Genomic DNA, 12602 nt, shown 5'->3' with positions numbered 1-12602 from the left:
GAGGGGTCCCACTCTCCCTCCAGTTACCCTTTTCCCCCTTATGTATTTATAAAATCTCTTGGGATTGTCCTTAATGCAATCTGCCAGAGCTATCTCATGGCCCCTTTTTGCACTTTTAATTTCCTTTTTTACTTTGCTGAAGTATTTTCAACTCGTTCAGTTCTTCCCTCCCCTCGCAAGTCCACTTTCTCCGTAAATCGATTGAAGGAGACCATGAGCCCATTTTCAGTGGTAGGTCAGTGGTGGGGAGAATTAGCAGCTTCAAATCCCTGCAAATTAAATTCTCAGATGACTTGTCCAGAGCCCATCATATAGGTAAAACATGAAGCCGATGTGTCAGTGCCTTAATTTTTCTCAGATGTTACAATGATTCAGCATCTCACCAAATACTCTAACAAACCAGATATACTGTGGAAAGTATCTGACTTGTTGCATCAGGGCCTAGTACAGAAATTCCTGGATACAGCAATGCAAAAGGCTGCAGAGAGCCATGAACTCAGCTGGTCCGTCACAGGCGCAGCCCTCCCCACCATCAAAAGCATTTATACGGGGTGCTATCTCAAGAAAACATCATCTATCATCAAAGGTCCCCACCACATGAGCTATATCTTCTTCTCGCTGCTACCTTCGGGCAGGAGATATGGAAGCCTGAAGTCCCAACCACCTTGTTCAGAAGCAGCTACCTTTCTACAACCATCTGAGGCTGGGAAAGCACATCTCGGACCCGCAGACCCTCAGCATAGGAGCTCCGCAAGACTGCATGCTCTCCCCTCTCCTTTACTCTCTCTACACCAACGACTGCACCTCCACAGACTCCTCCGTCAAGCTCCTCAAGTTAGCGGATGACACTACCCTGATTGGACTGATCCAGAATGGAGAGGAATCTCCCTATAGAGGGGAAGTGACACAGTTGGTGTCCTGATGCCATCGTAACAACCTGGAGCTCAATGCTCTCAAGACAGCGGAACTAATTGTAGACTTTCGAAGAGATCCCCCTCCCCTCCCCCCACACCATCAACATCACCATAGTCACATCTGTGGAGTCATTTAAGTTCCTTGGAACCATCATCTCCAGGGAGCTTAAATGGGGGGCCACCATCGACTCCACAGTCAAAAAGGCCCAACAGAGGATGTACTTCCTGCAGCAACTGAGGAAACACAATCTGCCACAGGCAATGATGGTCCAATTCTATACTGCTATCATTGAGTCCGTCCTCACTATCTCCATCATGGTCTGGTTTGGCTGAGCCACCAAGCACGGAGGCTGCAACGGATCGTTCGCATAGATGAGAAGGTTGTTGGTGAACTGTACACTGCAAGGGCCAGGAAGCGAGCGGGCAAGATCATCTCTGACCCCTCTCACCCTGGCCAAAAACTCTTCGAAGCACTTCCCTCTGGAAGGCGACTCCGGACTGTCAAAGCAGCCACAGCCAGACATAAAAACAGCTTTTTTTCCACGAGTAGTGGTTCTACTCAATAACCAAAGTCTGCAGTCCCTTTTTTGCCCTGGTTTATTTTCACCTACATGTTTAGACCGTAATGTTATATCCTTATTGTTTTGATGTGGTTATGCTTTATTCTTAATTGTTAACTGTATGTATGTGTTGTTATTTGTGAGCGGAGCACCAAGGCACATTCCTTGTATATGCATACTTAGCCAATAAATGTATTCATTCATGTATTCATTCATGTATTCATTCATTCATTCATTCATTCATTCATTCATTCATTCATTCATCAGATTCTTCAACCGACCTGCACAATCCTAATCCTACAGCGGCAACGGAACACTACAGGGCACCCCTTACACTATTATCGACTTGTTTTCTAATTGAGTCTTTCATGCACTAATGTCTTGTATTATCGATAATCTTTTCTTCTTCTGCTGCCTGGTACAATGTATGTGTAATTTCTGTACAATTTATAATTTTGTGTGTTGTTTGAGTCTATGTGCCTGTGACGTTGCCTCAAACAAGATTTTCGTTGTACCTGTACCTCACCATACTTATGATGAAAACATGAAAATAAACTTGACTCAAGTTGGTGCTATGACAAATACAATCCACTCTCTTTACCCCCTAGATAGACACAAAAATCTGGAGTAACTCAGCAGGTCAGGCAGCATCTCTGGAGAAACATCACCTATTCATTTTCTCCAGAGATGCTGTCTGCACCTCACTTGCTGGATTGTTAGATTGCAGGCTAAGAATATATAGTGTTGGCAGCAAATTTTTACCAGCTCAGTGAACCGCAGGGGCCAGCAATCTCTCTCCTCAACCATTGGGTTACAGGATTTGGATATAAAAAGGAGTGAATTCGAAGCAGAAACTGAAGTAAAGAGAATAAAACTGGAATACTGCACGGAAACAGAAAATAAAGTCATTAGTGATGAGTTATTTGCAAACTAATAAAGGTTAGTTCATTAAACTCACCATTACTAGGCAAGTAAATCAAGTTGCGTACATAATTGTCTGTCAGTATTGATCAAATTTATCTGCTTGTGATTAACAAGGGAATTGAAAATATATTCCTGATATAAATTTAAAATATCCTTTGCTGTTTTCTCCTTTCGCAGGTATCACCATTGATATACAACATACAGAATGATGTGGGAGTACACACATTGCACAGGCAGCACCAATCAGTCCAAATATCATTGTTGGTTAACTAATTGCCCGTAGGTATCACAAAATGCTGGAGTAACTCAGCGGGTCAGGCAGCATCTCTGAAGAGGAATGGGTGACATTTCGGGTCGAGACCCTTCTTCAGCCCGAAATGTCACCTATTCCTTCTCTCCAGAGATGCTGCCTGACTCGTTGAGTTACTCCAGCATTTTGTGATACCTTCAACTTGTACCAGCATCTTAGTTATTTTCCTACACAACTAATTGCCCGTGGTCAGACTGGTGTTGCAGTAGGTCTTCTTCACTTTGATAGTCGGGACCAAGAGAAGTTGGAGATAGAGTGGAGTGCAGTGGGTAGATGGAGGGATGATCAGGGCTAGTGTAGGGGCAGGAAACAGATAGAATTTAGGGATCCCCGGAGAAAAAACCTTGCAAAGTTAGGGGTCTAGAGGATCAGAGTAGTCTTGTGAGAAGTGGATTAAAGCTAAGTGAGGGAATTACCATTAAGGGATCACACGTCAGGCCACATTGAGAGTGACCAAGAGCGGCTGGCCCTGCGACAACATTGCCTACTATCTTCCAAAATGATCCATGTGGAACTCAGTGCATAAGGGGGTCTCCGGCCTGGAAGTGTCCACAATTTCCAGCGAAGTCCTGAATGACCCACAAATGTTCGTTAGCAGATTTTTGACGTTAAAAAATATAATTTATTGCATGATCACCAAACAACCCCTGAACTATGCCACTGAATTTGCAGCCCTACATTTTGTATTAACAAATATCCTCGGCTCATTTAGTTTCTGTACTTTCATATGATAGTGATTCTGCAATTGCTAACACATTCATATAAAAAGGAAAGGGAAACAACTCAGTCTCCTTGGAAATTTTTCTCATGGACCTTCTTTGCTCTACCAATCAAATAAACTCCCTGGCAAGTATTATTCTCCAAGTATCGAAAGACACATCTTTTAATCAAATGCATTTTAATTGTATAACGGGAGAATAGTTTTTAATTGTTTTTCGGACAAAAGAAAAATATAAGGCAACATCTGAAATACTCCAACTTAAAAGTATGCTTTGGAAAAATAATATTCAACTTTTACATTTGACCTTTTTAACCTTTGCCATTCACCTGAACAAATTCTTAGATCAATCTGGAAACATAATAACAACTGCAAGTGGAAGAAAGATATGCAAGTGGTCAACAAATGGCTGATAATAAGGTGTCCCATGAGGATACAGTGAGCTGGCAGACTGGGGAGAATGAAACGCAGAATGAAAAAGCATGGGTTATTGAAGGGCACAAATCAATAAAATCAACAAACTTACCAATTCTGTTTCATTAAGCATCAAATTAATGAGAAAGCAATCAATGAATAGCACGAATGAGGGCGGTTAATGGGGGAAAAAAAACCAAAACAACATGCTGGGACGGTGAGCTCCGGAATGCAGCGGTTTCTGTGAATCGGACAGACAAGAGAATGTTGGAACTAGGCAGCATCTGTGGAGAGAAAAAAGTCAAGTTAACGTTGCAAGTGAATGAAATTGTCCAGTTTTTTCACAAACTGGAGTAGCAGGACATCTGAGATTTGAATCCCGAGGGTTGCAGTACACCCAGGTTGAAGGTGAGCTACCATTCTTCAGGGGTATCTTAAAATGATGTGGAGGAGCCGTCTGCTTCCATAGGGCTCTTGAATAATCCCATCAGTCCTCATTTCCCTAGAGCCATATCTCTCACAATAACTCTGCACTGCCTTTAATCAAAGAGGTTAAACTCAAATTTACAGCGGACAACTAACAGACCAATTCACAGATCATTGGGATGTGGCAGGGACTGGAACACCTGAGAGAAACTCATGATAGACACAAAATGATGGAGTAACTCAGCGGGTCAGACAGCATCACTGGAGAAAAGGAACAGGTGATGTTTCGGGTCGAGACCCTTCTTCAGTCACCCGCTGAGTTACACCAGCTTTTTGTGTCTATTTTCTGTTTAAATCAGCATCTACAGTTCCTTACACATCATGAGGAGAAGTTTCAAACTCGACAAAGACTAGAGTTTAGAAGGTTGAGGGGGGACATTGAAACTTACAAAATAATGAAAGGCATAGATAGAGTGGATGTGGAAAGTATGTTTCCACTGGTGGGAAAGTCTAGGACCAGAGGTCGTGACCTCAGAATTAATGGGCGTTCTTTTAGAAAGGAGGTGAGGAGGAATTTCTTTAGTCAGAGGGTAGTTAATCTGTGGAATTTATTGCCACAGAGGGCTGTGGAGGTCAAGTCAGTGGATATTTTTAAGGCAGAGATAGACATTCTTGATTAGAATGTGTGTCAAGGGTTATGGGGAGAGGGCAGGAAAATGGGATTAGGAGGCAGAGATCAGCCATGATTGAATGGCGGAGTGTACTTGATGGGCCGAATGGCCTAATTTTACTCCTATAACTTGTGAACTTGAACAGACGTCAGGACTGAGCCCAGGTTGCTGGAGCCGTGAGACAAAAGCTACAAACGCTGTGCCACATGCTGAAACAGTGCACAAAGCCAAACAGAATGGGAATGGGATAGAGAACTGAAGTGACTGGCAGACGGAAACTCAGGGCAGTCCTAGCAGACCGAATGCACCCAATCTGTGGGTGGCTTCTTCACCCACATCAGACCCTAGATATTCCCTCTGTTCTCTTCACCTCCTCCTCTTTGCAACTTAAAACATGCTTGTTCTTCTCATGTGTCCAGTTCTGACAAAAGATCAGGGTTGTTAGCTCTGTTTCTCGTTCCTCTCCTGCTGTCTGATCGGCTGAGTGCTTTCAGCATTTTCAGCTTTCAACCCAGGCTCTGTCAATTTCTACTCCCATCCATGGAATACTACAGGGAACACACCATGTCATGCTAAAGAGACAAAGAAGGTTGGGCCCACAAGAGACTGCAGATGCTGGAGTCCAGAGCCTAAATCAAACTGCCGGAGGAGCTCAGTAGGTCAGGCAGCATCTGTAGATAAACAATTCTCTCCACAGATGCTGCCTGGTCCATTGAGTTCCTCCAGCAGATAAGCGGTGTGCTTTTATTCAAAAAGCTGGGCTTTTATTCAGAAAGCTGCTCATAAACACTTTAGTCTCAAATAGCAAATATTTCCCACTCTCCTAAATCAGGAAGCCGCACACATTTCCTGGGGAAAGGGGGACTTTGTCTCTGTCCCCACAGTCTCTGCTAGGTTTGATGTTCTTCATGAAAGTGATACAGGACGCACAATCTTTTCAGCTTCAGTAAGTCCAGTCTATGCACAGAAACTGGCGTTCGGCTCAACTCTTCCTCGCCAACCTAGTTGTCTACCTGAGCCAGTTCCATTTGCCTGCGTTTGGCCCATTTCCCACTGAACCTTTGTCTGTTAAACTTTGTAATTGTACCTGCCGCTGCAGCTTCCTCTAGTAGTTTATTCCATATACCTACCGCCCTCTGTATGGAAAAATTAGCCCCTCAGATCCTCTAAATCGTTTTCCTCTCACCTTACATCTATGCCCCCTTTAGACACTTCTTTCCTTGGTAAAAAGACTTTGACCATCTATCTTATCTCTACTCTTCATGATTTTATACATCTCAATAAGGTCACCCCTCACCCATGTTTACTCCAGGGAAAAAAGGTCCTGCCTATCCAGTCTATTCTTCTAACTCAAAGGTCCAGTTCCAGGAGTGCTGACAGCCCTGGACAGCAGTGGTTTAGTAACTCCTACTGCTCAACATGATGATTTTAAAGAATGCCTCACAATTTAACCAATAAGTAAATGAACCCCAGTTGGTGCTGGCATCACTCCACACTGAGTGAAAGGTGATGACCAACTGGCCATCATGGCTGACTTTTGAGCCTGCGGAAATCTCAACCAACTCCACAGTCCGTGGACTACTCTCATTCACCACCATGAGTGGTCATGTGACCAGCCCCCCCCACCCTCAAATGCCCCTGTCTCGCAGACTGGTATTTTGGACAGATTAGCCCACTTTCGCCCATGTATTAGCCCAGGTATTAGTTCACTTTCCGCCCCCACCAACATACTCCCTAATCTGAGGAAAGACGTTCTTGCCTTAGAGGGAGTACAGAGAAGGTTCACCTGGGATGGCGGGACTTTCATATGAAGAAAGACTGGATAGCCTAGGCTTGTACTCGCTGGAATTTAGAAGACTGAGGGGGGATCTTATAGAAACATATAAAATTCTTAAGGGGTTGGAGAGGCTAGATGCGGGAAGATTGTTCCCGATGTTGGGGGAGTCCAGAACCAGGGGTTACAGCTTAAGGATAAGGGGGAAGTCTTTTAGGACCGAGATGAGAAAACATTTCATCACACAGAGTGGTGAGTCTGTGGAATTCTCTGCCACAGAAGGTAGTTGAGGCCAGTTCATTGGCTATATTTAAGAGGGAGTTAGATGTGGCCCTGGTGGCTAAAGGGATCAGGGGGTATGGAGAGAAGGCAGGTACAGGTTACTGAGCTGGATGATCAGCCATGATCATATTGAATGGCGGTGCAGGCTCGAAGGGCCGAATGGCCTACTCCTGCACCTATGTTTCTATGTTTCTATGTAACAGGAGCCCTAGACCCTGGGGAGGCCAGATGCCACCCAACGCCTAGACATCTGGATCCCTGGTGGGGCCGGAGCACTGACTGACAGGAGTCAAGATATTTGAGTTCCCGGTGATGCAGCAGAGACCGGTGTTTGTCAGCGAGTTGGGTGTTGGAAGATTCGCCGCCTCAGACACAAGTGGTGGTACTCTACTGGCTGCCAGTCCCTGGGCAGAGAGATTTAAAATGAAGGTCTGCCACTCCCTTAAAGCCAGTGCACCACTCTGCAGGACTAGCAGAAAATGTACACTGCATAATTTATCAGCAGAAGAATGCTAGATATCCCATCGGTCATAACTGGATGCAAATGATTCTCAATGCTATTAGTAGAATCCCACCGATTGGATTCTTGGCATGAGATAAAACATTAACGACACTACTTACGGTCAATAGCAACACTGCAAATGGATTTGACTCCCCTGGGTTGAGTGACTGATAGCCACTTCCCAAGAAGAAGCTCTTAATTTCTGTACATGGCTGAAACTGCACATTATGGCCTGGTGTCTCAGCACAGTTTGAGAAGCTTCTGGAGCTGCCCGTTAGTGAGAAGGTGATGGAAGACGTGAATTTCAAATATTAACACACTGCCCTTATGGAGAACACAGTAGAGAAAGATGAACAACCCTGATGGAGAAGAAACTGCAAAAACACCCTGATCAGACTATGACAAAATCATTAGAGTGAAGACTAATTCTATTAGACATTTAATCTGATTGGATTTCAGCACTCAACTGAAATATCAGTTGTCAAGTGATCACTGATTTTAATTAATCAACTGAAGTAACCTGGAGTTTTTTTAATATGGATTTCCCTTCATGTTTATATTTATATCTAGTAACCTATGAAGCATGCCTTGTCGATGAATATTTTCAGAACCAGTGTAAACCTTTTTTAAAGTAATTATTCCACATTGGACAAATAATTCCCCACACACAATTCCCTAGTCCCAGTGTTTCTCCCTCCATGTGTGTTGGGGATGGGGGTTGAGAAGTGAATTGGATGGATATTGCCCTAAGTATAAGCCCAATGAACGAAGACAGAGCTGATGCAAGTGGACAGCATCACCTTCAGTTCATCCAACCATTCACATGTAATATCACACCCTTTGTGACTCTTTGAAGGGACATTTTAAGGTTAGAGTAAATAAATCAGTGTAGAAAATTTTCTTGTATATTGCCAAGAGGAAACAATAAATACAGAAGAAAGAAAAAGAAAGCTGCAGCAAACCATTTGTTTCTGTAAATTCTACAGTATTGTTTGCCAAGCCATAGTATTTCTAAAATATGGTGAGAAGTCAGTAGTCAAGACATGATTCCAAAGTATTGGCGCAAAATTGGAAAGCCATTCCCCCATGGTGGGAGGTTGGGAGGACACATTCTCTACCTTGAATGAGAGACAATGGATCTGCTGTCCATTTCAGAGAAATAACTGGGACAGTCTGCTACTTCCAAGAATGTGAATATGAATGACTAGGCCCATGTTGAATAGCCCAGAGACAGCAGAGACGGTGGGCCTTTACCTGGAGCCATGGCAGTGTCAGAGAGTTGTATAAGGGGATGTAGGCCAGAGATTGGCCCTCCAGCCCTGGATGCAACTGCTGATGACAAGAGCAGAGCTGTAGACATAGCTAATTTCAAAGTTGGGTAAATAGAAAACTAATTATCACAGCAACAATGGTCAGTTGGTGAACCAGGCACCCAAGGAAGATCATGTCCAGGTCAATCATGTCAACTTGCCTTTCCCCCCATCAACTCCATATACACTTCACGCTGCCTCAGGAAAGCATCCACAACTATCAAGGACCTGGTCACTTTCACTTCTCCCCTCTCCCATGAGGCATAAGATATAAAAGCTTGAACGTACTATCAGGTTCAGGAACAACATCTTCCTCATTGCTATCACACTCTTCTATTGATTTCTCGTATGTCAAGAATAAATTCCTGATCCTCCAAGCTACCCCAATGGGGCCCTTGCATTTTCTTTCATCTGCACTTTCTCTGTAGATATAACACTGTTTCTTTTCCAAGCACTAGGAGTGGTAGTTCTGTATGACTTGACTCCATTCTTGTATGATATGATTTGACTGGAGAGCATAGTAACAAAATCTTTCACTGCACCTTGGTACACGTGACACCAATAAACCAATACTAATACTAAAATGGTAGCAACAGACAAGACTGGATGCTTTATGGACCAATGGCTAAAAAAATACAATTAAAAACATTGAACAAATTGCCCTGTCTGGTGCTCTGTCAGGGGTAAGGCTGCACTTTTGCCCAAGCTTTGGGGGTGGCCAGTTACATCAGCCCTATCGTTGTTTTATAAGTCTTATCTCTTTCACCATCAAAGGTTAATTGCACACGTGAGCTCGTTGCTTACAAGGGAAAGCAGCAGAGTTCCCTTTCAAAAGGTTCCCCTTAGCACATTCCCTTTTTATTATCAACCCAAAATGCTGGAATAACTCAGTGGAACAGGCAGCATCTCTGGAGAGAAGGAATGGGTGACATTTCGGGTTGAGATCTGGGTGTGCTTGAACATCAGTCACTGAAAGTAAGCATGCAGGTTCAGCATGCAGTGAAGAAAGCTAATGGCATGTTGGCCTTCATTGTGAGAGGATTTGAGTTTAGGAGCAAGGAGGTCCTACTGCAGTTGCACAGGGCCCTGGTGACACCGCACCTGAAGTATTGTGCGCAATTTTGTTCTCTTAATTTGAGGAAGGACATTGTTGCTATTGAAGGAGTGCAGCGTAGGTTCACCAGGTTAATTCCCGGGATCGCGGGACTGACATATGATGAAAGAATGGGTCAACTGAGCTTGTATTCGCTGGAATTTAGAAGGATGAGAGGATATCTTATAAAACCATATAAAATTCTTAGAGGATAGGACAGGGTAGATGCAGGAAAAATATTCCCGATGTTGGGGGAGTCCAGAACCAGGGATCACAGTTTAAGAATAAGGGGTAGGCCATTTAGGACTGAGATGAGGAAAAACTTTTTCACCCAGAGAGTTGTGAATCTGTGGAATTCTCTGCCACAGAAGGCAGTGGAGGCCAATTCACTGATGTTTTCATAAGAGGGTTAGATTTAGCTCATAGGGCGAAGGGAATCAAGCGATATGGGGAAAAAGGCAGAATGGGGTACTGATTTTGGATGATCAACCATGATCATATTGAATGGCGTTGCAGGCTCGAAGGACACATCAGCCAATTTAAGTTTTGAAACAGGACTGCATTAAACAACCACTTACAAATATTAATCACTTTTGATTTTGCTTCACTGCATCCTGCTCATCAGTAAAAGAACCCAATGACGATCCTTCACCAAGAGCACCCTGAACAACACAGTAAACCCTTCAATGGCTGATGATTGACATCATCTGGTCTTTCTGTGAGAATCTAGTCAGTCCAAACTTGGACTCGCTGCCTAAACATAAGAAGTCACCACTTAAGATGGAAAGGACGTGAATATTTTGTTCCCTCCGAGGGCCGTGAGGTCATCTACCTGATAAGCAACAGTGAGAGGGGAGGCGTTGTATGTAGAAATGCAGAGTTGGGGTAAAAATCAGATCAGCCATGATCTTGAAAATGGTGGGGCAGGCTGAAGGGAGTGAGGGTTTGCAATTACTCAACTCCTATCCCTCATTTACTGTACATGCTGTGCATTGTATTAGTATGATGAGGTGTGGCACCACCCCATGACCACTATTACGCCTGCTATCTGTTTCAATAGGAACATACCAACAAAAGTTATCTAAAGCAAAAGACAGTTTGCAATTTTCATAGCGCAATGCAGAGATTGCATTAAAACTCAAACCAGAGCAAAAACCCATCTCCTGCGGCAGGAATGCAGCAGTGCCTGTGCGCTGAGACGAGTAAGAGGATGAAGGGAAGAGTGGCAAACCCAGGGAAGCAGACTGCACAGGGCCCACATGCGACACCAGGAGCATGACCACTTGCCTCTTTCAGGGGGGCCTGCAGCGGAGGAGGGCGACAGCTTGTGGTCCGGTGACTCCATTTGTTTGGGAAGATCCGTAGCAGAAGCTGAGAGCCTGTCAGCCGCTGCAAGGAGAGAGGTAGCAAGGATATTTCCATTTACATCGGCTCCACTTAAATCTTTGCTTTGATACAAAAAAACAACCAGGACACTGGAAATCTTTTTCCCAAAAAATAAAATTTCTACATTGCAAAGACATGCATGCGAATAGTCTGACAACATAGAGTTTTACCGGCATCAAGGAAAGTAGATTGTCCACCAAAAAATATCACCACCATGCTTACCGATTACTGAGAAAATAAAAACATACACAGTGCCCAAAAGAAAAACAAGGAGTAACAATACGGACAGAAAAGACCACCAGAGTCGGGGTGGGAATACAGTGGGTTAGACAAGTGGGCCACACACTCAAAATATTTTAAAAGACAATAAGGTAAAGAGTAACTTTCCAAAATACCAGCATTAGCAGCAGCAGCATCAATGACCACAGGCTCTGGAGGATAGGTGTTGGCTGCTAGATCTATAGGAGGGGGTGGGGTATTTTCTGATTCACCTACACGACACAGAATTGAAATAAAATCAATCGAGGAACAGAATTATTACTTACAGGAAATAATACTTTGAGATATCGTATGACAAATAAATCGAGGCCCTGCCACAATGTCCTCAATACCAGGATTATTTGCAGTATGTTATCTCAGAGCTGGCCCTCATCTCGTATATAATTCACCAAATGTTCCTTTATGCCTCAGCAGTGTAAGGTTTACTGAGGAGCGGTCCGGGGGAAATTGATCTCTCTCGGTACAGGAAATACTGCAGAGGGAATTGCACCAATTGTCTGGGCTTCACAATCTGCCTGGGCTGACAATTATAAGCTTAAAATGTGCGAAGTTCCGAGTTCAAGGTGATCAAATACATAAGATATTTTCTTCTGCACGATTCTGGCATAGTTTGATAAGTCAGTGATTAAATGTTTCAGAAAGACAATCCTTGTAGATAGCAGAATTAAGAAAAAAAATCATATTGCTGTAAAAACCATTTTGAAAGAAAGATCATTATTGACTGAAGAATCACTTTTATATATCTGGCCCATATAACCAAACGCAGTCCTACACTTAATTAGCTTCCTATATTTAGATATCCCTTCCCTAATTTTTATCTGACTGCCTGAACCAGATAAAAGCTTTTGCTGCAGATTGCAGAATCGAGCTGAATGTTATTGCCGAGCGAAGACAAGAAATCCACATGAAAATAAGCCGGATGGAGAGAGAGAGGAGAAGGGCGAGGTCCCTCCTTCATAAGCTTGCTTTGCTTACTGAAATCAGCTGCTGCATTCTACGGAGGAATGGCTTAAGTGGTGTGAGAACACAGAACTCTCAG

At 43.6% G+C, this 12602-nt stretch overlaps 1 protein-coding gene across 6 annotated transcripts in view; it reads right to left on the bottom strand.

Moving 5' to 3' along the window:
• The window catches only part of LOC144598835 (MAP7 domain-containing protein 2-like), a 76513-nt gene that overhangs the window by 41370 nt on the left and 22541 nt on the right, over positions 1-12602 (bottom strand). For 2 of the 6 annotated variants that reach the window (XM_078409314.1, XM_078409315.1), the window contains exons 5-6: positions 11680-11775; positions 11182-11287 (exon numbers count right to left, since the gene is read on the bottom strand). The exons of 2 other annotated variants lie outside the window; for them this stretch is intronic. In XM_078409314.1, the coding sequence (XP_078265440.1) occupies positions 11182-11287; positions 11680-11775 (202 nt within the window). The remainder of the gene's footprint in view (positions 1-11181; positions 11288-11679; positions 11776-12602) is intronic. 2 more of the 6 variants (XM_078409317.1, XM_078409318.1) reach the window with 1 other exon arrangement.

Source organism: Rhinoraja longicauda, chromosome 12 (assembly GCF_053455715.1).
Source record: "Rhinoraja longicauda isolate Sanriku21f chromosome 12, sRhiLon1.1, whole genome shotgun sequence".
Lineage (NCBI taxonomy): Eukaryota > Metazoa > Chordata > Chondrichthyes > Rajiformes > Arhynchobatidae > Rhinoraja > Rhinoraja longicauda.
The sequence above is the reverse complement of the archived record's forward strand: the minus strand, read 5'-3'. Positions and strand labels throughout refer to the sequence as shown.